Genomic DNA, 27,073 nt, shown 5'->3' with positions numbered 1-27,073 from the left:
GGCGGTTTTTCTTAACTTTCAACGCCTACAATTCAACTCACTACAGAAGGGGCCAAAGTTGGATGGGCAGCACATCACATGACCCAAGGACACTGGTCTGCGAAAGAAAAAAAAAATGCCCTGGAGACACTGAACATCTGAGAAACCAAATCATTCACGTCCAGACGGACAATGAAGTAGCCATGTAGTATATCAACAAACAGGGCGGCGTGGATTCCAAGACCTTAAGTCAGGAGACTTTACGAATTTGGGACCTAAATCTCAGATTTTACATAATAGCACCTGATATCACAGGAAAACAATGACCTTACGGACTCTCATCAATTAACCCCTTATGAATGATCACTGAAGACCAGCGTTGCGCATTACCCGTTTCAGGTAGAACTTTTTGTCTCCAGTAAATGTATGCATTTCCCCCAATTCTTCTGATGTCAAGAACAATCCAGAACGCTCATATGGATTCAGCTCACCTCATATTAATCACACCATCATTTCCATTTCTCGGCAAACATTTACTAGGATTTATTTACCACCTTTTTGAAAGAATTCACAGTACAGTAAGAATAAATTAAACATAAGCAATAGACAAATACAGCAGTAAAAATCTACTATAATAAAACTCACCCTCAACGTTCTGAAGTCACTCAATCACTCCTTGAAGGGTTTGTGGATTCATGGTGGTGAAGCCACCCCACAGACCCCTGCCCCGCCCTCGCGTCAAGCGTCATGTCGTCGAGGGCGGAAAAAAAAAATACTAAACAAACGGATCGCACCCACGCAGGACAAGTAGGGAAACACGCGTGTGCTGGAGCCGGCTTGCACCGGCTCGCAAGAGCCGGTTGTTACATTTTGTACCGACTTGTGAGCCGGTTGTTTCCTACTGCGAGCCAGCTCTCCTCCCGCCCGCCCGATAAATCAATCGCCCGCCCGATCCAGACCCTCACTGTAACCGACCGTCACCGGACTCTTCTAATTCTTCGACGGGGCAGGCACTCTTGCCTGCCCGCTACCAGTGCTGACTCTACCCTGCCGCTGCCGGTTTGCGCTTTAAAAATGGTCGCCAAGACTTCCAGAGGCGGCCTCGCGAGACTTCTACTGAAGTCTCGGCGGCCATTTTGAAGCGCTAAACGGCAGGGAAGAGTCAGCGCTGGTAGCGGGCAGGCAAGACGGCCTGCCCCGCCGAAGAATTACAAGAGTCAGGTCGGCGAGGGACGGGACTGATCCGGAGGGAGAAGTCGCCGGTGAACATTTCGGGACGGGTGGCAGGGGAGAGAAGGGCATGGGTGGATGGAGGGGAGATAACTAAAGGTTGCGCTGGAAATGGGTGCATGCAGGGCAGGGGAGAGGAGGGTCACTGCTGGACATGGGTGCATCAAGCAGGGCAGGGGAGAGAGAAGAAATGCTGGACATGGATGGAGGGGAGAGAAGAGTGAGGAAGGCGATGTGATGAGGTAAAAGGAAGAGAGGAGAAAAACTGCACATGGATGAAGAAAATAGGCAGAAACTGAGGACCAGAAATGAAGAAGAAAGGAGGAAAGGAAAGAAATAAATGGAAAGAAAGCCCTGGAAACGGAGTTAAGAGGACAGATAGCAGCAGAATCGGATACTGGGCCAGCATGATCAGAAAAACAGTAACCAGACAACAAAGGTAGAAAAAATTTTTTATTTTCATTATAGTGTTTGCAATATGTTCACTTTGAGAATCAGGTGCTCAACATTAAAAGTTTATATTTATTTACGGCATTTTATCACACATTAAACATGAATTAGATTGGAACCAGAAGGGGCAGAGTCTGGAGTTAGAATCTGTGTCTCACACACACTCTCTCTCTCTCACACACACACACACACACTTTCACTCTGTCTCTCACACAGTCACTCTCACATACACTCTCCCAAACATACACACTCCGAGGAAAACCTTGCTAGCGCCCGTTTCATTTGTGTCAGAAATGGGCCTTTTTTACTAGTATTCAAATAATACAAAGTATGGCATAGTACAAAATGCCATGCCAGGAACCAATCACGTTAACTCTGGAACCAGATGAAGAAAGACTAAGAAAGCTAGGGCTTTTCAGCTTGGAGAAGAGATGGCTGAGGGGAGACACGATAGAGGTATATAAAATAATGAGTGGAACAGGTGGATGTGAAGTGTCTGTTCACGCTTTCCAAAAATACTAGGACTAGGGGGCATGCGATGAAACTAGTGTAGTAAATGTAAAACAAATCTGAGAAAAGTTTTCACCCAACGCATAATTAAACTCTGGAATTCGTTGCCGGAGAACGTGGTGAAGGCAGTTAGCTTGGCAGAGTTTAAAAAGGGGTTAGACGGTTTCCTAAAGGACAAGTCCATAAACCACTACTAAATGGACTTGGGAAAAATCCACAATTCCAGGAATAACATATATAGAATGTTTGTACGTTTGGGAAGCTTGCCAGGTGCCCTTGGCCTGGATTGGCCGCTGTCGTGGAGAGGATGCTGGGCTCGATGGACCCTTGGTCTTTTCCCAGTGTGGCATTACTTATGTACTTATGTAGATCTTATCACACAGCAGAGAGGAACATTTCCATCCAAACCTGGTCACTCTCTCACAGCCTAGCTTCTTCAGCCAACTGCTTAGAGAATCCAGGCTTTTCACACAGTTTTAGAAGTTCTAATGGCCTTACCTAAAGAGTCCACTAAGAAATCTCATGCTGCTAAATGGAGTAGGCTTGAACAGTGGTGTCACATGAGATACGTGGATCCTTTCCCAATACCCCTTAACAAAGATTTTGGGCTATTATAACTCTCTGATTTAGGTTTATCGTTGTCCTATGTAAAAACAGATTTAGCAGCAACGTCAGTATTCCATGACTAAATTGACAATGTATCTTATGTCATTCCATTGTTAAAAGGCCTTTAAAAAAACAAAAAAAAACAAAAAAAAACCAAACTCCCAGTTACAACTCCCAGTTAACAAACCAACTACTGCATGGGACCTAAACTTAGTATCAGCATACCTCAAGCAAACATCAATAGATACATTATCAACTATTCTTATCTATACACAATCCATCTTCCCCACATTCAATTTCCAAGTACAGTTTGTCCAATTGGATAATGAATTGTATATATTTTTGTTATTCCCAAAACTCAGTCTACTTCTACTAGAAAATGACATGGGGACGAGGACCCACAGTAACAGGATGGGGACAGAGCCCATAAGGAAGGGGCCAAATTTTGTCCCCCATGTCCTACTCTACTTTGAAGCCCATTAATAAGCAGGACCATTATTTATGTTTGAGTGATGCAGACAATGATATTTCGATTTTTTTGAAAAACAAGCAAACATACTGGCCACAACTGGCAAAATTTGCATGGGGGATCCTTTACATTCCTGCTAACAGCACATATACTGAGAAGACATCTTCTATTGCAGAAAGGACTGTGGAAGACAGGAGAGCTAGACTGAATCCTGAGATTTTTTTTAACCTGTGGATGAATAAGTCATCAACAATCATAACAGTTATCTATAGGACATATTTCTCCCCCAAAAGGGCATACAGAACAGTATTTTGTACCCCTGGACATTTTAACAGGGTGGATTAGGATTCCTTAGGGTAGTAGAAGTCAGCTATTGTTGGGTTTGGAAGGGTAGAGGGTGATGGTGGGTTATTATAGTTGCTCATTATTGTTTTCTATTTGTGATTTATAAAATCAGTGGCACAACATCTTGTTCCTTTTTATATATTTTTTTTCCAATTTAAAGTTTTTATTGAGAGCTTAACAAGCATAACACCTCAAAATACTGAACACATATTACATTCCTTGTTGAACATTATTCCTCCAAAGTCAACATTTACATATATGAGTGCATAGTTCTCTTTTCAACCTACCCACTCTCCGTTTTTATCCCCCCCTCCTCCCTTCCTTGATCTGTTTATTCCCCTCCCCCCTTTTCCCACCCAAACTAACTCCCTTCCCTTCCCCTGAACATAGTAACTTAAACTTTACATTTCACCCAGTATGTTATCCAAATGTACCCACTCCTCAGCATCTAATTTTAATCGCCCCAGTCTGCGATCTGTTAATTTCTCCATCTCGGCCACTATTTTAATTTTTGCTGCCCATTGCTGTCTGGTCGGACCCAGTTTCGATTTCCAATGAAAGGCTATAAGGGACTTCGCTGCCGCCAGACTTATGCGTTTTACTCGTCTGTGCCATTTCAAACCCTTTCTATTCCCTCCCCCCAGGAGGCACCATTTAGGATCACAGGGGAAATCACCCTTCAGCACTCTAGTGAGAGAGCTTGCGACTTCTAACCAAAAAGTTTGGAGGACAGTACATGACCACCATATGTGCCAATATGTTCCCACTGCTTTTCCACACCGCCAACACTGATCATTCGCGTCAAGATACATCTTTTTCACACGGTCTGGCGTGTAGTACCATCTGCTTAATACTTTATATGCATTTTCTTTTATCAATACACATATTGACGCCTTATTCACTTCCCCGCATATATATTTCCACTCATTCACACTCAGCTCACTCCCTAAATCTCGCTCCCACTCCCTCATATATGGGAATTTAATAAACTCTTCCCCCCTTAAATGGCGATAAAACAGAGTTATACCTTTCCCCCTTTTGCTCACAAAACTCCATGTGTCTTCAAAGGTCTCCGCCTTCTCCATTGCAGGACTACCCCATCCCTGCTTACCCACAAAATGTTTAACTTGCAAGTAGGCAAATATATCTGTCTGTGTTAATCCGTGTGTTTCCTGTAACTCCTCAAAGGGTCTAATTTCCCCTGAATCTAATAAATCACTGAATTGGACCAATCCCCTGCGTGCCCACCCTGCAAATCCCCTACCCTGTCTTCCCGCCGGAAAGCTAGGCTCCTGAGTGATTAATGCCTTGGTGGATAATATTCTCGTTCCTCTCAGTTTATCCCTTTGTGACCCCCAAATCTTTAACAAATGGATGATGAATGGATTCCTCGTTATGAGTTTATAAGTTTTAACGGGTATGGAAGCCCATAATACTCCCTTTAAAGAGTATCCCTTTACAAAATACTGTTCTAACCTTATTAATGCTGTCTCATCCCCCCTACTCCACTCCGTCATAAATTTTAATTGGGCCGCCTCATAATACCATAGTAAATTGGGAACACCTCTACCCCCTAGATCCACTGCTCTCCACATGATCTTCCTGGAAAGTCTGGCCCCCTTCCCTCCCCAAATAAACCGGAATATTTCAGATTGTAATCTAAATATCTCTCCCTTCGGGACTAAGATTGGCAAGGTTTGAAAAAAGAATAATAACCGAGGGAGCAGATTCATTTTTATTGCTGCTATCCTGCCCCACCATGACAGCCAGCCATGTTTCCATTTACTTAGATCTCTCCGTAATTCTCTAAACAGTGGGATATAATTCAATAAGTATAATTGAGACAAATCCCTCGGTATCTGAATTCCCAAATACCGAAAATGCCCTGCTGCTTTTTTAAATGAGTAGGACTCCAGCAAACTATTTACCTCGCTGTCTGAGAGAGTTATCCCCATTAGTTCAGATTTATCATAATTAACTTTAAAGCCAGACATCCCCCCATATCTATCCAATTCCCGTTTAATAATAGGCAGTGTCAATAATGGATACCCAACATAAAACAAGACATCATCTGCAAATAAAGCTATTTTATGCTCTGCATCCCCCATCCTCGCCCCTTTAATATCTGCTAAATTTCGCACCCACTGTGCCAGAGGTTCAATAGAGATTGCAAACAATAATGGGGAGAGAGGGCAACCTTGCCGTGTCCCCCTTTGAATTGTGAACTGTCCTGTGTAACCCCCATTCACTTTTATTCTGGCTACAGGTGATTTATATAGGCTCTGCAACCATCCCACAAATCTCTCTCCAAATCCCATTTCACTCATCACCTCCCATAAATAGTTCCACTCAACCCTGTCGAATGCCTTCTCGGCATCCGTTGTCAAAAAAGCCAGCGGCTCTTTACTTTGTTGAGTCCCCCATAGGATATGTAATGATCTCCTTATATTATCCACCACCTGTCTTTTGGGCACGAAACCAGCTTGATCTTCATTTATCAAATACGGCAGCACTATCCCCAGCCTATTGGCCATTATCTTGGCTAAGATCTTAATATCCACGTTTATCAGGGATATCGGTCTGTATGAGCCACACACTCCTGGATCACGCCCCGGCTTTAACAGAACCGATATCCCCGCCTCGTGCATACTAGATGGAAAAGATCCGCCTGTCAAACCACTGTTGCCCACTCTGCACAAGACAGGCACCAGTTCCTTAGAAAAAACCTTATAAAATTTTGCCGTGTACCCGTCAAGTCCCGGAGCCTTCCTCCTTTTAAATTTTTAATTACTTCAACTACTTCTTTATGATTTATGGGTTGCTCCAGCATCTCCCTTTGTGATCCTGATAACTGCCGGAGTCCCAACTCCTGCAAATATTGTTGTATTTCCCCTCTGGGAACCTCCGCCCCCTTCGTATACAAAGTCGTATAGTATTGCACAAATTGGTCACGTATAGCCCTATCACTGTACAAAGGAATCCCTCCCTGTCCCTTAATCATTGATATTGTACTTTTAACCTGACGTTGCTTAAGAAAGCGGGCTAGCATAGTACTTGATTTATTACTAAATTCAAAGAATTTCTGTTGCATGAGATGCCTTCTAAATTCCATTTTTCCTACCTGCAGTTTTTGTAGTTCAGCCCTACATTCTATTAAACTTTGTAAAGCGTCTAAATTCCTTCCCTCCTGATGTTCCGCCTCTAATTGTGCTAATCGTTCTCTAATCTCCAATTCCCTAGTTTCGCGCTCCCGCTTCCGGATTGCTCCATTTTTAATGAGGCGTCCCCTTATTACCACTTTAAGAGCATCCCACAGGCTCCCATCCGACACCTCACCCGTATCATTGAATTCCAGATATTCTTTTATGGCCCCCCGGATCTCTGTACAGATCTTATCTTCCCCTATTAATGATTCATTCAACCTCCAATAGGTGGATTTTCTTTCTTGCCCTAGATCTGAGAACGTGATCCAAACCGGGGCATGGTCAGAAGCATGAATGCTCTCCACTTCTGTTTCTCCTACCCTTTCCCATAGGGAGCGGCTAACCCATAGCATATCAATTCTTGTGTAGGTCTGTTGTGCATGTGAGTAGAATGAAAATGTTCGTTGCCTAGGATGTTGCAGCCTCCATGCATCCAGATCATCTAACTCCTTGATTAAAGCCTTTAGCTTGCTTATTTGCGGTTGGAGATTATCTCCTTCACCCTTAGAATGATCTAGCCCTGCCCAAGTCATATTGAAATCCCCTCCCATTATTACCCTGCCTGCTGCGAACTGGGCTAATTCTTCTCGAAGAGATTCAAAAAATTGTCCCTGCCCTGTGTTGGGAGCATATAGATTTATAATTGTTACATTCTGATTGTATAATTTCCCCTTTATCGCTATGCATCTCCCCTGTGTCTCTGTGTACATATCTTCCATGTGAAATGGAACTCCCTCCCTAATATATGTAGCCAGACCCCCCATTTTGCCTCCCCGTGGATCTGCCAGTGCATAATAATTACTAAAATTTTTATGTTGCAGCAACCTTTGATCTTTCTTTTGTATGTGTGTTTCCTGGAGCATAATAATGTCCCACTTTAGACGCCTGAGTTCATTAAAAATAATACTTCTTTTCCCTGGGTTGTTTAAGCCATTAACATTCCATGTACCCACCCTGACCCCTTCCCCCCTCCCCCCCTTCCCTGTCTTCAACCGGCCTCCCTCCCGTCCTGCCAGTTAGGTCTTGAAGGAAGTGTGTCAACTACTGGGTGCCACTGTGTTCCCTCTTATCTCATTCAATCTCACCCATCCAAACATCCATCCTCCATGCGTTCACCCTTTCCACAACATTTCCTATATTTGAGCCTTAACAGTCCCTTACCCACTTCAACAGCTCAATCCTCCCCCCTATTTTGTCCTTTGCCTTCAAGTTTGATCTCCTTGCGCTGGACTGACTGCGCTGGGTAGTGCTGTTCATCTCCTGCCTCTTCCAACTGTCGTCCATCTCGATTGCGACCTGGTCCCAGAGCCTGATGTCTCTCCTTTCGGCTTCTGTCCCTCTGCCGGAAGATCTTTACATCCCAAGTCTAGCAATGCTTGCCACGCTCCCTCTGTGGTCTGACATTTTTTGGATTGATTGCCCATAGTGAATTGCAGTCCAAAAGGGTAAAGCCATCTGTACCTTAAACCCTTCTGCTGTAAATAACTTGTCACCATCTTAAAGTCTCTTCTTCTTATCAAAGTCGCCTGCGCCACATCCTGAAAGACTTTAACACTGCAGTTCTTCCATGCTATGTCTCCCATGCTTCTTGCTTTTTTCCAAATCAGTTCCTTTACTTGAAACTCGTGAAAGCAGACTATGATGTCTCTGGGCGCTTCTCCTCTACGAGGACCAAGACTTCTGTGCGCCCTATCCAACTGCACAGTATCCAGTCTATGCTCTGATTGGGAGTTCTCCCCCGAATTTGAGATGAATGCACACAATTCCTGAATTACTTTTATACAGTCCCCAAATTGATCCTCCTCAGGGATCCCTTTGAATCTCAAATTACCTCTCCGTGATCTGTTCTCAAGATCTTCCATCTTCAGTTCTAACTCCATTCTGATTCTTTTTTCCTCTTTGAGGGTAGCTTGAACAGTTTGTAGCTCCTCTCCCATTGCCTCAATGTTTTCCTCATTTAGGGCCACTCTGTTCCCGATCTCCTGAATTTCTCCTCGTAATTCAGCAACTGCGGCTTGAATTTCTTTTTTTGAGGTTACAACCTCCGTTTTCAGTTCCTGAAACCATTTTGCAACGTCCCTCTTAGTGAGCTCCATTTCGCTCTCCGATCGCTCTTCGTGCTCCAGCTCCGAGTCCGAGACATCCGCCGCCATTTTGGCTCCGCGCTTCCCCGCTGTCTTTTCTAGCGCCGCTTCCGCCTCTGTTTTTTCCGCTCTGAAGTGGTATTTCTCCAGCTTTTTTCGGGTCGTCATGTTGCCGGACCTTGGCTGATGCTTCAGTGACGCGATTTTCCTTAATTTCTCAGGTGAGATCTTATTTATTATCGAAGCACCACCGGAGCTTCTCTTTCATGCGGCCATCTCCAGTGATGACGTCACTTCCTCCTCCTTTTTATATATTAATAAAAAGATTTAGATATAAAGGAGAAATTAGACCTTACCTGCTAATTTGCTTTCCTTTAGTCCCTCCGGACCGGCCCAGGATTGGACTGATGGATTGTGCACGCCTACCAGCAGGTGGAGACTGAGAAAAAAACTCTGACTCTAGAGAGCCAATGAGAGCCCTGGTCATGTGACCCTAGTCTCAGTATTTGAATAACCAAGCAGAAAGGAAAAGAAGGACCTATATTCTGTGCCCTGAGGAATTTAAGCAGCCAGGCAGCACGAGAGAAACCAACGTGCTTAAACTACGGCTTCGCCGTGACACTGGGCGCACCAACAACTCAGTTCAGAGCCGTGGCATGGCCAATTATGTACAGAAATGTGTATCCCATAAACTGTGCAAGTTGTATAATATTATGAACTGAATAACCAGAGAACTTGCAAAACATTTAATGTATTTCTTGTAGAACATAATGTATCTCCTTTAACTGTCTAACTAGCAGAACAGCTCTGTAGACGACAGTTGCATCTCTGTACACAGTAAAATTGTGAACCATAGAACACGGGAGGGACCTGGGCCGGTCCGGAGGGACTAAAGAAAAGCAAATTAGCAGGTAAGGTCTAATTTCTCCTTCCTTAGCATCCCTCCGGACCGGCCCAGGATTGGACTGATGGGACGTAACAAAGCAGTAGTCCTAAGGGAGGGACCCCAGCAAACCCGCTGTGAGTACGCGAGATGCAAAGACGGTCTCCTGACGACACTGTACATCTAGCCTGTAATGCCTAGAGAAAGAATGAAGTGACGACCAAGTCGCTGCCTTACAGATCTCCGCTGGAGGCACCAAGGAACACTCCGCCCACGAGGCTGCCTGCCCCCGGGTAGAATGAGCTTTAAGCGCTGCCGGAACTGGTCTGTCTGCCAAGAGATAAGCAGACGCTATCATTTCTTTGATCCACCGAGACAAAGTAGGCTTAGAAGCTGCCAGGCCCTTGCGGTGACCAGCAAATAGCAGAAAGAGGCGGTCCGATCGACGGAAGTCCTCCGTAACCGCAAGATACCGTTTAAGTACTCTCCTAACATCCAGAGTATGCAACTTTCGCTGCTCCTGCGTTCCGGAGGAGGATCCCAGAATAGGAAGAAAAACCGACTGGGACATATGAAACCGAGATAGTACCTTGGGCAAAAAGGAAGGAACCGGCCGAAGGACCACTCGCTCTTTAGAAAATTCCAGAAATGGAGATCTACAGAAAAAAGCTTGCAACTCTGAGACTCTTCTAGCTGACGCGATAGCCACCAAAAACACCGTCTTAAGCGTTAAATCCTTCAGAGATGTTTGTAAAGGCTCAAAAGGAGGCTTTGTCAGAGACGAAAGCACCAGATTAAGGTCCCAAGATGGAAAAACCGATCTGACCGGAGGACGAAGAAGGCAGACCCCCTTCAAAAAACGAGCCACCTCGGGAAGACTAGCCAAAGACTTACCCCTTATTTTACCTCTGAAACAGGACAGAGCTGCCGCCTGCACCTTCAGCGACGAAAGAGAGAGCCCCTTATCAAAACCTCGCTGTAAAAAGTCTAACATCTGAGGTACTGACGCCCGAAAAGGAACAATGTCAGCTTCTGCACACCAATCTTCAAAAATTCTCCACGTGCGAATATAGTTTAACGAAGTGGAACGGCGACGAGACTGCAGCATGGTAGAAATCACTGGCGTTGAAAATCCTCGCTTAGTTAAACGAGCTCGTTCAAGAGCCAAGCCGTAAGACAAAATCGAGCTGGATCTGGATGTAGAACTGGTCCTTGAACCAGCAACGCCTTGTGTGCCGGAAGACGAAGAGGAGACGCCACGGACAGACGCTGGAGATCCGCGTACCAGGGACGCCGAGGCCAGTCCGGTGCCACCAAAATGATCGGCCCCCCGTGGTCTTCGATCTTCTGAAGGAGACGACCTATTAGTGGCCATGGAGGAAACGCGTAAAGAAGGCCGGAGGGCCATTGCTGCAAGAGGGCGTCTACCCCTGCCGCCCTTACATCTTTTCGGCGACTGAAAAAGCGAGGAACTTTGGAGTTGAGCCTGGAGGCGAAGAGATCTAGTACTGGAAGACCCCAACGCTGTACTATCAACTGAAACGCCCGATCGCTCAGAGCCCATTCCCCGGGATCGAGAGTGTGACGACTGAGGAAGTCTGCTTGCACGTTGTCCACTCCTGCCACATGCGAGGCTGAGATGGCCGTGAGGTGAATCTCCGCCCACGCCAGGAGACTCTCCGCTTCCCGACACAGGAGACGGCACCTCGTACCTCCCTGGCGGTTGATGTAGGCTACTGCCGAGGCGTTGTCCGAAAGAACTCGCACAGCTGTGCCCTCCAGAAGAGAACCGAAGTGCAGCAGAGCTAACCGAATCGCCCTGGTCTCCAGAAAGTTGATGGATTGAACTGCTTCCAGCGGCGACCAGAGGCCCTGGGCCCACTTGTCCAGGCAATGAGCCCACCAGCCTCGGAGACTGGCATCTGTTGTTAGAGGAATCCACCGCGGAGGCTCCAACGGCATCCCCACATTGAGATTCTGCATCCGTAGCCACCAAAACAGAGAGATTCGCTCCCGGAGCCGCAAAGGCAGTCTCACCAGAAGGGAATCTGTTTGAGCAGACCACCGGGTCAGAAGAGACCACTGAAGAGATCTCATGTGAGCTCTGGCCCAGGGAACTACTACTATCGAGGCAGCCATGGAACCGAGAACCTGAAGATAGTCTCGAGCACACGGTACTTTCAGATGCATCAAATTCAGAACTTGAGACCGGAGCTTTAGGATTCTGCCCTGCGGAAGAAAAACTCGACCCCTCGCAGTATCGAAGGTGACCCCCCAAATACTCTAGAGACTGAGAGGGAACCAAACGGCTCTTGGCAATGTTCACCACCCAACCTAGGGACTGCAGGAACGATACTACTCGCTCCGTGACCTGACAACTTTCCTGATAAGACTTTGCCCTTATCAACCAGTCGTCCAGGTAGGGATGAACCAGAATCCCTTCCTTCCTGAGAGCCGCTGCCACCACGACCATCACTTTGGTAAATGTGCGCGGCGCCGTCGCCAGGCCGAAAGGCAGAGCGCGAAACTGATAATGCCGGCCTAGAATTGCAAAACGCAAAAACTTGTGGTGAGCAGGACGAATGGGAATATGCAAATAGGCTTCTGTCAGATCCAAAGCTGTTAAATACTCTCCCTTGCGCACTGCTACTATGACTGACCGAAGGGTCTCCATCCTGAAACTGGTGACCTTGAGAGCGCGATTGACAGCTTTGAGGTCGAGAATAGGACGATGGGAGTCCTCCTTTTTGGGCACCACAAAGTAAATGGAATACCGACCTTGCTTGTACTCGGCAGGAGGAACTGGATAAATCGCCTGAAGATCTAAGAGCCTCTGTAGAGTCTCCCGAACCGCACGCGCTTTGAGTGGAGAGCGACAGGGAGACTCCAGAAAGGCGTCTGAAATAGGCCTTGCAAATTCTAAGGCATATCCGTCTCGAACCACCTCCAAGACCCACTGATCTGATGTAATGTGGGCCCACCTCTGATAAAACTGAGAAAGCCGAGCTCCGACAGGTACCAGAGAAGGGGCCCTCGCACCTTCATTGGGAAGTACGCGCAGGGGAGCGAAAATTGCCGCTTGAGAATCTGCCTCCTCTGCGGTAACCTCGAAAGGACTGGTTCCTGGTAAAGAAACGCGATCTCTGAGGCTGAGAAGCTTTATCAGGCTGAAATCTACGGAAAGACCTTAGCCTACCACGTCCAAACAAGGCACCCCGACTGGATAGGCGAGGCCGATCTTCAGGGAGACGAGGCACCTTAGAGTCTCCTAGGGAGTGAACCAATTTGTCCAAATCCTCTCCAAACAAAAATGACCCCCTAAAGGGAAATTTACTCAACTTAGATTTGGAGGCCGCATCTGCCGACCAACCTTTCAACCAAAGAGAGCGGCGAGCTGCAACTCCCAGGGCCAAAGATTTAGAAGAAGCCCTCAACAGGTCATATAGGGCATCGGCTAAAAAAGCAGAGCCCGTTTCAATCTTTGCCACCTCGACATCTATAGCTGCAAGATCATCCGAAGATCTATCCAAGACTCTCTCGGCCCAACGAAAGCAGGCCCTGGCCACTAAAGATCCGCAAATGGCCGCCTGCAGTGCCAGAGAGGAAACCTCAAAATTATGCTTCAAAAGAGAGTCCAAACGCCTGTCTTGAGTATCTTTAAGCGCCGTTCCTCCATCTACTGGGACTGTGTTGCGTTTAGTAACCGCAGAGACCACAGCATCAACCACTGGCAGCTTAAGAAGTGCTTTATCAGCTTCGGGCACTGGATATAAACGAGACATGGATCTAGTAGGCCGAAAAGCAGCATCCGGGACCTCCCACTGCGCTTTAATGACATCCCAAATGTCCTCATGCATAGGAAAGGTCTTGCTGGAAGCCCTAGAGCCCTTAACCAACAAATCAACCTTACGGACTTGTGAAGCTGGAGGCTGATCATCAAAATTTAAAGTAGTAGCCACCATAACAATAAGATCCTGTAAATCTTCCTTATGAAACACTCTAGCCACCGAGGGATCTTCCCCCTGGCCCAAAGGAACAGAGTCAGGATCTAAAGAGGAAGGATCCTCCCAAGCCAGCTCATTAAGTGCCGGTCCTAAGTCTTCCTCTTCCTCCAAAAAAGGCATGTCTGAAGTATGCTCTGGTACCAGATCTGAAGGAAACTCACATGTCCTAGACTTAGCTGCAGTAGGAACCAAACTGCCCATAGCCCCTGACAGCCCCGCTGTAGTCCCTGCCAGCCCCGCTGCTGGCCCCTCTCGCTGCATCAGGAAGGCCTGGTACATCTGAATAACAAACTCAGGGGGAAAACCTCCTCCCTGAGTGGCTGTCGAATGTGCCAGGACCTCCGTATTTACATCTCCCAAAATCGCGGAGTTTAAAGGGCCAGACGCGGCACCCGACGTTGAAGGAGCAGGAGACAAAATGGCCGCCGTTCGCACCACTTTCGCCGCGGGCGCTTCTAAGCCAGAGATCTCCGAAGTAGGAGCGAGGGAGCGCGACGGCGAAATCGGAACCCCCGACGGAACCGAAGGCAAAACCGGCGGAGGAAGAGAAACGGCGGGCATGTCAAGCGCTGTACAAAATTTACAGGCGCCGGAGGCATTAACCCCCCGACGCTGACAGACTGCACATCTTTTCAACTTCTCCGCCATCGCGGCAACAAGCGAGCACTCGCGAGAAAGCGGCAACGCGGTTCGCGCCTTTTTAGCAGCTAAAAACCCAAGGGCTGACAGGAGCAATAAAGCACTAAAAGGGTACTTGCTTGCCTTCGTTCGCTTCCCCTATCTCAAAGCTCTTTTTTTTTTCAAAACAGGTGCTGAAACCCACAGAGTTGAAAACACAGAGCTGCCTGACAGAGCTGCCTGCTCGTTAAGTCAGCGGGGAACAGATAGCTTACTCAGCTGTTTCAGTTCTTTTTTTTTTTTTTTTAAATACTGGCTGCCTCTCCCAAAGGCAATACTCCTTTACAATGAAAGGGTAGCCCTTCCCTTAGTTATTAATAAAGCTGTGTGGGGATACACCAGAAGGGAGATGGGGAGGAAATAGGGGGGAGGGACTCGGGGCACCCGAGTTTAACACCCCAGAGGCTGAACACTAAGGCACTTAGTATCAGGAATGACCTCAATAAAATTCCTGGGCACAGAAGAACCAATAAAGAAAATATCTACAAATACCAAAAAGAGAGACTAATAGGCTCACGTCCTACCTGCTGGGAGACTGAGAAAATACTGAGACTAGGGTCACATGACCAGGGCTCTCATTGGCTCTCTAGAGTCAGAGTTTTTTTCTCAGTCTCCACCTGCTGGTAGGCGTGCACAACCCATCAGTCCAATCCTGGGCCGATCCGGAGGGATGCTAAGGAAATAAGTGTTCGAGGCTTCTGCAGATGAGGACAGAGCCTGCAAGGATGGAGCAGGAACGGAGACAGGGACAAACTTTATCACTGTGTCATTCTGTAACTTCTACTTCTTCACAGAGTTACAGCACATACTCTCCCGGTCAGTGGCAACCACTAAGGCACATTTACAAACAGCTTCTTTACATGTATGTCAAGCGGCAACCTGGTCAAATTCTCATACATTTTCATTATTGCATCAACAAATTGTCACAAATGGACTATTTCTGGACAGTCTAACTCTCTTGAGGGTTCAACTCGCCTCCACCACTTGAAGGACCGATTTCAGGGATGGACTCTGGACTGTTTATTCTTAATAACCTGCAATCCTGAGCTTGGGAGACACCAATTCTGTGGCTGCAAAATCCTCTGCCATAGAGAAAGAATAGTTGCTTAACTGTGGTTCTCTGTGGACAAACAATCTTCTAGTCACACAATCTCCCTCCCACCCTCCTGGAGTTGAAGCAAGCTGAAAGACAGTAACCGAAGGGTAATGGAGTGTACAGTACATACAGTACAGCAGAAATCTCCATGCATGCACATTAGTCTTTTCTAGAGACCTTTGTGCTTGGAATCTGCCGGGTTGGCAATGTCAGTGTAACAGTGTCACTTGTGTGGCTGGAAGATATCTATCCACAGAGAACCACCATTACCAACAAGCAACTATTCTTTCTGAAAGATTCCATCTACCCCTCTGCCACCAGTATTCCAGCCTCATGTGCTGAGCACTCTGGGCTGAGGGACTGCTTGAACAGAGGGCAGAGGTGCGCGCACACACACATAGTGGCAGAATACCAACACTGGTGGGAAAAAAAATTGAACATAGCACAAACTCACCATACAGTCTTCTAAAGGAGACTTCAATGGTTCAGGTATTGGGGGGGGGGGGGAGGGGGGGAGGAGAGATGGAGGAAACTCAAGACTCTCAAGATACCTCTGCTTCACTTTTTTTTTCTTTTAAACAGGAGCTACAGCCAAACAAGACATCCCCAAACTGAACTGAAACCTAGGTATAAACTGGATCAAGAGAACAAGCCAAAAGGTACCCCCCCAAGTTGACAAACACAGCATTAATACTGGTCCACCGGTGAAAAACAAAATGCTCCTCCTAGGCCAGTGGTTCCCAAACCTGGTCCTGGAGGCATCCCAGCCAGTCAGAAGTTTTCAGGATACCCACAATGAATATTCATGAGAGAGAATTGCATGCACCACCTCAACTGCATGCAAATCTCTCTCATGAATATTCATTGTGTGTATCCTGAAAACCTGACTGGCTGGGGTGTCTCCACGACTAGGTTTGGGAAACACTGTCCTAGGCAAACAGAGCTCAGAATAAACTGGCTGAAAAGAAGTCAAGCAAAGAGTGGAAGGCAAAGGGACAAAGTCCAAGATATTCAGTTTATTCCTTAAAAAAAAAACAAAAAAAAAACCCCACAAAATATTCACAATACGGTCTTTGCATGCAGTATACAAGATGCACTTGAGAAAAATTTCCCAACACAGGCTATGTTTCGGCATGTATGCCTTCATCAGGGGACCTGTCAACATTGCATCAACACCAAAACTGCAAGCTACAGTGATGACAGGAAGAAGTACAAAAAGCTAAAGCAAAGACAAACAGCTATACCAATGAAAAAAAACAAGTAGCGTCTTCCTGAAAAGGCATAAAAAGCCAGAAAGACTACCACTGTGTTTTAGTGATGATGCAAATGTTACAGGTTCCCTGATGAAAGCATACATGCCGAAACACAGTCTGCTAGGAAATTTGTATCAGAATGTGTCAAGTGCATCCTGCATATTGCATGCGAAGACTGTATTGTGCATACTTTTAAATGTTTTTAAAGGAATAAACCGAGTATCTTGGACTTGTCCTGGTACCTTTCCACAGGCAATAACCCGGTAAGCACTGATGTCAAGCAAAAAGAGTGGAAGGCTTTTTCCTTTGCGTATCAGAAGAAAGTCTCCATAGAAGTAATTATAGCTCAACTAGTTAGAAAAAAAGGTCAGGAGCTGCAGAAAGAAGTGGGGAGGGGTCCAAGAACATCACAGAATACTGCCTGCCAGCAAGGCAAAAAGTCTAGGGGCTGCCAAACCAAGCTCAAAACAAAGACTGCAAAGCACTGCTACAGATTTTTTTTTGAAACACAGAACAAAGATGAGGCTCATCTCCCAGGCACTCAAGGCCCTTAGTCAGCACCAGGGGTCGAGGCACAAAAAGGAACCCCTCGGGGCCAAGGAATCAGGAGGTATATGGGCGGAGGGGCCCGGCCACCCAAGTTTGACACCCCCAGGGCACAATGTGACCCCCCCCCCCCCCCCAAGCCGCAACCAGCAGTCAAGGAGCCCTGGGAAAGAAAGAAGCAGATGAATTAGGAGCCAGAACGAATTACAAACACCACTGATCCCAACCCTCTTCAACCCCCCCCCCCTTTGGGCTAGGAATCTCCAGGCCTACCATACAGGTTGAGAACTCACAGGCTAGCACCTCTACCACCTGCTGGGAGACTGAGAAATACTAACTCTGAGAGGAACTGCACAGCTAACTTATAGGCTCCATCAGAATTCTATAGTTTTCAGTCTCCACCTACTTGTGGGTAGGAGTGCATAACTCACCCATCTAAGCCAGTCCAGAGGACAGCTAAGGATTGAAGGTGGTCACCTGTTCTCTCTTTCTCAAGAGGAAATTGCTCCTTGATGTTTTTCTTTGACCAGAGGTCAACTTGAGATAAAATCAACTTCATGGGATCTGAAAATATGGGAACCAACAATGGCAGCATTTAAAAAAGACAAACAAATGTTGCTGGCTATCTTAGCTGCAGATAGATCTATCCTCGACTAAGGCTAGTTCCGACATTTTCAGCTAGGCTCCTCAGCTCATTCCAATCAGCTAATGATGTATCGGTGACATGTCTCTATCTTGATCCAATTAATTTTAATGAGCGGGGCACTGTTTAGCCCAATTAAGGGCCCTGTGTCCTTAACTGGAGCCACTGTTCCTTTGTGAACTGCCCTGGTCAAAGTCACCCCTCCCAATCCATTCCCTTCAGGGGGGCATCTTTGGACAGGCAATTTCTCACATACTTTCTGGACCTACAATACAGAGGAAAAGGGCATCTAAGGCTCAACAGAGGATCCATCACACAAGAGAAGAGCAAAAATGTTGAAGACGTATACTTGTACCCAAGGTACTACCTCCTGAGCCACCACCCTAGAATTTGCAGCAAGGGCTATAGTTATGGTGGATATGAACAAGTCACCTGGAAACCAAGTGAGGCTTTATGCTTTTTCCATCTAGGATACAGAACATTTTTCATCTAGAAAGAAAGAACTCCCATATATGCCATACTGGAAACAATAAAGAGTTTCTTTCTCCGGCTGGAAAACTTCAGCCATCTTAATGGATTCATTGCCATCTTGAGGTGTATAACTCCAAATGACTGGCTATGACCACTGTGGAGAGGCATATTATAAGGCTGTAGCCAGGTGCAGCCTCTACACTCAAAAGGTCTGATGCATGAAGTTAGTCTCATGCGCAGAAGCCACCTTTGCTCATGCTAAAACCTGGTTTAGTGAAACAGAATTATTCAACCTAAAATAAAGTTTCCCTTCCTCAAACCCAGTAAGGGGATAGGATGATTGGAAGCTGCTAACATTCTCACCACCCTGAAGTGCTAGGAAATTTGTCCACTCAATCCTCTCTTCACCCAAACTGCAGGTTCTAATCCCCTTTCTTGTTTACCTCTCATGGGACCCAAACATATACCAAGGCACTGGCCACATAACCTGATACTCCTGCCAAAATTCTGCACCAAAGTTTGTCATAATTTAACCAATACAATTACATCCATATTTTCCCACTCCCCCTACCAGCACCCATAGCATCCACCATTTTTTTTAAATGCTCCCTCCCCCCACCATTTTCTTCCCAGCCACCCTGTACTCAGCTGTGAAGTAGGAATAGCAGCAGCTGCTGCATCTGAAGTATCTCTTTGGGACAGGAAATAACCCCACTCTCTCATGTCTGCTGCTACTGCTCTAGTGCCGCTGCTTTTTCCAAATGGCCCTTGAGACTTCCTGCGGCATTACTGCGGTCTCAGTAGTCATTTTGAAGCAATAGCAGAGGGCAGGAAAGAAATGGGTTCTTTCCTGCCCCCAAAGAGACCACTAAACCACCATGGTGTGCTCAGGTAGACCCTGGGGGAGGCACCAGTCATCCAATTCCCCTCAGAACAAATTCTGCCCAAAAAACTGTTGTGGCTGGGGAATTCTGCACAAATTCTGGCAGGAGTAACCTGTGTAGGGTACCTGAATCTTTACCTGTTCCAACCTACCTTCAAGTAGGGAGAGGACACCATAAAAACTCTCAAATGCCCTTACAACTCTTCCTAGATGTGGTAGTAGACATGAGTTGATACTTTCATTTTTTAAAATCAATATTCCTAAGCCCGCTGTGTATACTGTTATACTCTTTCCAAACAGAGTACTGGGTGGGGGAATAAAAGCCAGCTTACACAGACACAAGGGACTGGGTAACTCAGGATACAAGTCCAAATTTCCCTCTGCCTTACATATTAGTAGAGCAACTAGGGAGCTGCAGGCCTGGGAGTACAGATACTGATCCTGGTGTACCAGTCTAAACTATATCCACCATCTGCTCAAGATATAACCTGCACCAGACCCTAGGACAGTGATGGCAAACCTTTCAGAGACCGAGTGCCCAAACAGCAACCCAAAATCTAATTACTCATCGCGAAGTGCCGGTACTCATTATGGGCGGGGTCACCACATGACTCCACCCCATGATAGCCACACCCCCTTACACCAGCCTTGGCGCATATAAACAAACATCATTGAAAATATTATACTAGTATAGGAGAAAAAAATAACATGATTTTCTTTCATTATAAATCATTTCTGTAAGTTATTACAGCTCCAGTATACCCAGGGCAAAATAAGACAGCAGATGTCAATTCTCAAATTGGATATATTCCAAACACTAAAATGAAAATAAAATGATTTTTTTCTACCTTTGTTGTCTGGTGATTTTGTATTTCAATCCATATTGGTCCTAGTCGCTGATTCTGCTGCTATCTGTTCTCTTAACTCTGTTTCCAGGGCTTCCTTTCCATTTATTTCTTTACTTTCCTCCTTTCTTATTCATTTCTTGCCCTCCATCCATGTCCAGCAACCCTCCTCTCCCCTCCAGCCACAAATGTCCAGCCACCCTCCCCTCCAGCCACCCTCCTCTCCCCCTGCCTTCCCCTCCAGCCACCTTCCCCTCCCCTCCAGCCGCCCATGTCCAGCTACCCTCCCCTCCAGCCACCCTCCTCTCCCCCTGCCCTCCCCTCCAGCCACCCTCCTCTCCCCCCTGCCCTACCAGCGGCAGGCCTCCCTCCCACCCAGCACCAGGCCACCCAGCATCAAGCCTCCCTCCCTCCCACCCAGCACCAGGCCATGCACCCACCCAGCACTCCCACCCAAGCACCAGGCCTCCCACCCAAGCACCAGGCCTCCCTTCCTCCCACTCAGCACCAGGCCATCCACCCACCCAGCACTCCCACCCAAGCACCAGGCAGGCCTCTCTCCCACCCACCCAAGCACCAGGCCATGCACCCACCCAGCACTCCCACCCAAGCACCAGGCCTCCCACCCAAGCCTCCCTCCCTCCCACCCAGCACCAGGCCACCCACCCAGCACCAGGCCTGCCTCCCTCTCACCCAAGCACCAGGCCATGCACTCACCCAGCACTCCCACCCAAGCAGCAGGCCACCCAAGCCTCCCTCCCACCCAAGCACCAGCAGCAAGCAAGCAGGCAGGCCTCCCACCCTTCCACCCAAGCACCAGGCCTCGCTCCCTCCCTCCCACCAAGCGTGCACCAGGGCTCCCACCCACCCACCCGGCGTCAAGCATTCCTCCCTCCCTCCCGGCACCAGCCCGCCATCCCTCCCTTCCTCTGAACCCCAAGAAATTTAAAAGTCTTCCCTTGTTCGAGTAGGCGGCATCAGCAGTAGCAGCGAAAAGCGTGCTGCATGTTTGGCGCGTCTTCAGCCTTCCGTCTCTCAAGCCCTCTGGTCCCGCCCTAACAGGAAATGAGGGCGGGTCCAGAGAGCTTGAGAGACGGAAGGCTGAAGACGCGCCGAACTAGCAGCACGCTTTTCGCTGCTACTGCTGATGCCGCCTACTCGAACAAGGGAAGACTTTTAAATTTCTTCGGGTTCGGAGGGAGGGATGGAGGCCGGGAGGGCTGGTGCCGGGTGGGAGGGCTAAGTTTCGGGTGAGGCGACCGGCGGCGCGCCAACAGAGAGGGCTCCGCATGCCCTCTCTGGCACGCGTGCCATAGGTTCGCCATCACTGCCCTAGGAAAATCAGGTCAGTTTTTTTTCGGTCTGCTGGCAGGGGAACATAATCTATGCTGGACAGCCCAAACAAATAGGTTATCAGGAGCTTTTTATTATTATCTATTCTAACTGAAGGATAGGGAGTATGAGAAGCAATGCACATATGCCAATGACCACACCAGACATGTGCCAACTTTAAAATGTTGTTGTGGTAATGGATATGTGTTGGGCTACCACCGTCTTCATCAGAATATTTAAAATTTAGGACAAGAGCATTTGTACTTCATCACCAAGACCAGTTCGACACCAACATCAATCCTAAGAACTAGGGGGGAGAGGCTCAAAAGTCACCATTTACATCTGCATATGTAAATAGCCACCGCTGAATATGCAACAGTGATCAATAGTCAAAGGAAATCACGTGCAAATAAGATATGTGGAAAGTTTACATGCAGCCTGGTAGACAGTGCAGAACGGTCTTGCAGTAAGCACTGATGTTCTGCTTTTTTTCCATGGGCATGCACAGAATGGTAACAAGTGTGTCAGTCTTGTAAAGAACATGCCTGTATCGTGGCAAAGTTTTGAGAGAAAATGATTTTGATAGCCTTCATGGTAGTCTCCTGTGTACAGCAAACCTTTTTGCATGCACCATAGGTTGTACGCATGCGTCAACTGACATCATATTCATTCATGACAACTGATTTGTCGGCTTATTTATTGTTCCACAACACTGCTACATGTAACACACATAGTATATTTCCCCACAGACAATACATACACAGGCCACATTGCTCATATACATGTAGATACTATTAAAAAGGCACGCGCACTGCTTTCTGACAGGCAGAACACACAAATGCAGATGGCATGTTTCCCCACACATGTGCACAAAGATTCTATTAAAAAGTGAGAAGTTGCCCTTTCAACAGCTCAGACCTGCCAGAAAAATTTTAACATCACAATAGGCACTCCTTTCGGTGCATCACACGGAATGCTAACTTTAATACACATGAACTTGTTTTCATAGGATTTCCATAGTGTTTTTGTTCACTACTTCCACAAATAGTAAGAGACCCTTTGTGCATTAGGCGCACAATAATGTGTGTGCTAGACCTTTTTAGCCAGTTTAAATGAAGCATTGCAAACCTAGTTTGCTTTGAACATCTCCCCCTAGGAGACGGCAAACACCTGGATGTTCCTAAAACTTAATGACACCTTGTAGGTATATTATTATGACCCGAGTAACATTAAATTATAAGACTCACAAAACAAATTTCAGCACCAGAAAAGCAATTACAACCAAACATGCTCTTAATTTCCTGTACACTATTACTGGAAGTAAAAGATACTTGAAGCTTTCCATCAATGACATCAAGTGAGGCCTCAAAGAAAACTTTAAAGCAGTTGTAGTGATCTCTTATAAATGCTTATACTACTACCAGACACCCACAAAACATTTGCTGCTGTGGCCCTAGCATTCACTCTCTACTGTTAACAGTCCCTCTCTCTCTCCACCCAGAAACTTTCACTCTCCCATACCTACAGCCACAGGTGAGCTCAGTTCAGGATTACCAAGATAAAGTTAACTTCAAGGTTGCCAGGTGGGCAGTTTTACCACCCAATTGGGCGGGTTTTCGCCAGCGGCAGCGGGAAAATTTCACCGGCCGCGGGATGCGGTTTTTTTGGGCGGTTTTCCCGTCGCCGCTGTGCGAGTTCGGCGGTTTTTTCCGGGGCTTCTATTGGTCCAATAGAAGCTTTTCCGGGGCTTCTATTGGTTAAATAGAAGCCTTTCAGGGGCAGGGTTAGGTGATGCAGGGGCAGGGTTAGGTGATGCAGGGTTCGGTGACACAGAAGATGGGGATTGTGTACAGGCGGGTTTACAGCTGTTTTGGTCTGGGAAAATTTTTCCCAGCTGGCAACCCTGGTTATCTTCTGTACATGTTGCTACTTCAAGCTTGAACTAAGAAAGCACTAACTTTAATGTTCTTTCCAGCTCAGATTTAGTTAAGGTACCCTCCCTCTTTAATTTGGATGTAAGTACACACACACAGAATTTACCCCCCCCCCCCCCCCCCACCACCCCAATGCATACTCACTTTCACAGCTGACTTCTTTAGCTTTGGTTCAGGTTTTGGTGGTGCTGGTTTCTGTAAGACAACAAAATTACCTTTGAATGACAATCACTTCAAATATAAATATGATGGAATTAAATTTGACTACCAAAATAAAAGTCACTGTACTTACAGATGAAAGCCGTGCTGACCTTCTCTTGGGCTGCAAATAAAATATTTTTAATAAAAATAAAATTTTAAAGATCAAAAGATTACAGTTTTTACATTCTTACCTCATCCTTCACATCACCAGCATCAGAAGCATTGACCTACGGGGAAGAGGGGGGGGGGGGGGGGAATACATGTTTACTGTTGAACTAAACAACATACAAAAACACCACACGTTCCCCACAAACGCTACCCTTCAAAAATGTAAACATCATACCACTAATTTTGCAAGTAAACAAGACCTTAAAGGGTCTTCTTTACACAGCATACATGGCTTACCAAGGACCACAATTTGTTGACCTAGAACCCTATCCTATACCATTACCTGGTTCTGAGAACCTACACTCGCACCACGTGACCAGTGTTGCCAGGTGGGCGGTTTTCCGCGACCCGCCGCGGGAAATTTTTGCCCGCGGCGGGTTGCGGTTTTTTGGGCTCCTTTTTGGCTTCGAGGCGGTTTTTTCGCCGGCTTTTTTCGGCCGCGGTGGGCGGGGTTAATGACGTTTCTGGGCGGGGTTAGTGACGTGGGAGGCGGGGTTAGTGACGTGGGAGGCGGGGTTAGTGACGGGGAGGCGGGGCCAGTGACGGGGAGGCGGGGCCGATGACGGCGGGGGCGGGGTTGATGACGCGGGGGCGGGGGTGTCAGGGGCGGGGTTTGGGCTGGATTTTGGGCTCCTTTAGGCTGGAAAAAAATTTTCCACCTGGCAACCCTGCACGTGACATACCATTCCCCCTCCCCCTACTTCCCGCCATCCGTTCGACTTCGGGATTTCGAAATCCTCCACCTTTAGGAAGATATTACAGAAGATTCCAGAAGCATCAGAACCGTGGTACTTTATCAAAAGTTAGCAAGGAAGATGAGAAAGAAAGAGGAACCAACTCCGGGAAGACGCAAACGATGAATGACATTCATCCTAAGTATAAAGGCACCTGGGCGAGCGCTGGCAATTTGTACGGGACGCTAAACCATCTCCGCCTATGGACACAGATTGACGCGACAAAGCCCTTCACTTTCATAATAAAGTGAAGGCAAGTGCTCGGAATAAAGAAACAACCCTTCTGGCACGCATAAAAATGGCGCGCTCAACTTCTCTCTAATCCGCATTATCTAATGCGATATTTATACAAAAAAAATGTAGTTCTTGCACCATATTTATTACTAACTACTTTCCACATCAACATAGCTCCCCATCGCTAAAAAAAAATAATATGCTGCAAAGATAACATCCTATCTAACAGACTGCAATTTGTAACTCTTCCATTGTAAGGAAAACAGTCAAGAACAGAACGCATCGTATAACCTATTACAGCTTTCTTAAAAGGGACGATCACAGCGCAAAGTATAGAACAATTGCAAGGAAAAACAGGTTGTTTTCTATCAAGAAGCTATTTCTATTTTGTACACAAACCCCGGATATGCATAGCTCTCTTCCTTACCTTTCTTTTAGGCATATCGAACTTGTCAGCTAGTGCTCCTAGTTTAGAATTATGGAAAACAGTGTCTATTAATGAAAACTCTCTGAAGCCCGAAGAGGTACAAATTAGTAGCTACTTGTGCACTATTTGCAAATTGCAAACAGTTAACAACAAGCAGCACAGAGAAACTAGATCAAACCAGATCAAATTCCTCCGCCGCCCCTGTCACCGATCTAACCTGCTCTGACGGCCTTCTCACCCCTGATTGGCTACAACGTTCCACACAGTGCCTTTCGAATCAGAACAGAGTTACCTTGGTGGGTAGGTGAGGCTGCCAATCACACTCGCGCCCTCCCACCAAAGGCTCCGAGTGAGGGTTGGAAACGGACAAGCGGCCGGTTTTACTTTTTAGCAGGTTTGTTTGAATTGGTGGTAAATAAAGCCTTCTGTTTTGATTGGCTACTGAGTCTCACGTGCCCGGAGTAATATTGAAATTTATCTACTCTTAAATGGCGCTTGCCATGATGTAATATTGTAAGCCACATTGAGTCTGCAAATAGGTGGGAAAATGTGGGATATAAATGCAACAAATAAAAATAAATAAAGTTAATTATCTGTTGCTTTGAGTTGGGTTGGGGGTCCTTTGCTGTTGTGGTCTATTAGATTTTATCAGTATTCTTGTCTTGTCCTGCAAATTGCAACACGCTTCAATGCACCTGAGGGGAGGGGAGGGGAGGGGAGTAAGAGGTGAAAGCTACTGTGCGCGTGTGCACAGTTGTTGACGTGTAATTGATGGTGTATTTATCATGGCGACGGGTTATGCTTGGCTGCTTGTTCTTAGCTCGGTTCTGTTGTGTAACTTACTTAAAAGTCAGCTTCCGTCGTTTTCCTCTTTTGTAAGTAAGATCTAATAATTGTTATATGTGTTAAGAGTGTTTTTTGGCTGAAGTGGTACAAAGTAAGTTAAGGTTGATTGAAAGTATTAAGCTTGTTAACATTTTGCAGTAACTGTGAGAGCGTATATAAAACAAACAACAACAAAAAAAAAACCCCAATTTTGATCAAACTGAATCATTTTAAAATTTTCGTCTCCCTACGATTTGTAAATACTATTAATCGGGTCCGGGTAAAACGTGGATCTAGACAGCATAGCCTTAAATCTTTGTGATGCCGGCCGTTCTTCACGTCTGAGGGTACGCCCGTTAAAGAATGAGACCACAGCAGTCCCGGTACCCAAACAAGGAAGACTTGAAAATAGGAGACGTTATGAGTCTTTAACGGCCTTAAAAAGATGTCAGGACGGAGCTGGTCGCCATATTGAGTGACGCCAGCACGGAGCTTCAGGCAGACGATAATGAAAAACGATAGGAAACGTTTGCAGTGTCTATTGTTTATAAAACTTCCATGATTTATTATTATTTGTTCTAGAAATAGATCGGGGGGGGGGGTGTGTTCAAGGGATATGTACATATATGAAGGGGAGATGGGTATATTAAATGCTTTTTGCCAGTGCTGCCCTATATGCCTTCGTTTTTGCCAATTATGACAGTACAGATATTCATTATAAAGAGTAGCAAAATCAGGTGACTTCCTATGTGTGGATTATATATTTGATTTTTTTTTTTATTTAAAAGCTTCCCATGTCTACATATGCAATGAAATAGAATTGAAACGCCTTTGGAAGCCTAGTAATGTCATGTGTGAAAAATATAATTTCATATTTATTTGGACTTGCTCTCACCTATGGCAGCAGAGGTACTGCTTTAACACTATCCCTGATGTGCCATGCTTCTTTTCATATCTGCAAACAAAACCTGACTTGTACAGCTTAAAAAGAGAAAAAAAACTAAGTAAAATAAAAGGGAGAGAGATGGGACTTGATATAC

At 46.4% G+C, this 27,073-nt stretch overlaps 2 protein-coding genes across 4 annotated transcripts in view; one reads left to right on the top strand and one right to left on the bottom strand.

The window, feature by feature from the left end:
- Nucleotides 1–25,416, bottom strand: part of HMGN1 (high mobility group nucleosome binding domain 1) — an 85,623-nt gene extending 60,207 nt beyond the window's left edge. The window contains exons 1-4 of the mRNA XM_030203837.1: nucleotides 25,209–25,416; nucleotides 23,837–23,872; nucleotides 23,737–23,766; nucleotides 23,589–23,639 (exon numbers count right to left, since the gene is read on the bottom strand). Of these exons, the coding sequence (XP_030059697.1) occupies nucleotides 23,589–23,639; nucleotides 23,737–23,766; nucleotides 23,837–23,872; nucleotides 25,209–25,223 (132 nt within the window). The 5' untranslated portion in view covers nucleotides 25,224–25,416. The remainder of the gene's footprint in view (nucleotides 1–23,588; nucleotides 23,640–23,736; nucleotides 23,767–23,836; nucleotides 23,873–25,208) is intronic.
- A 562-nt stretch (nucleotides 25,417–25,978) lies between these two features.
- GET1 (guided entry of tail-anchored proteins factor 1) overlaps nucleotides 25,979–27,073 on the top strand; it is a 67,572-nt gene continuing 66,477 nt past the window's right edge. For all 3 annotated transcript variants that reach the window (XM_030203835.1, XM_030203834.1, XM_030203836.1), the window contains exon 1: nucleotides 25,979–26,083. In XM_030203835.1, coding sequence (XP_030059695.1) covers nucleotides 25,994–26,083 — 90 coding nt within the window. In that variant the 5' untranslated portion in view covers nucleotides 25,979–25,993. The remainder of the gene's footprint in view (nucleotides 26,084–27,073) is intronic.

This window comes from Microcaecilia unicolor, chromosome 5, assembly GCF_901765095.1.
Source record: "Microcaecilia unicolor chromosome 5, aMicUni1.1, whole genome shotgun sequence".
Taxonomy (NCBI): Eukaryota; Metazoa; Chordata; class Amphibia; order Gymnophiona; family Siphonopidae; genus Microcaecilia; species Microcaecilia unicolor.
Note: the sequence above shows the minus strand (reverse complement) of the source record. Positions and strands in the feature narration are given on the sequence as shown.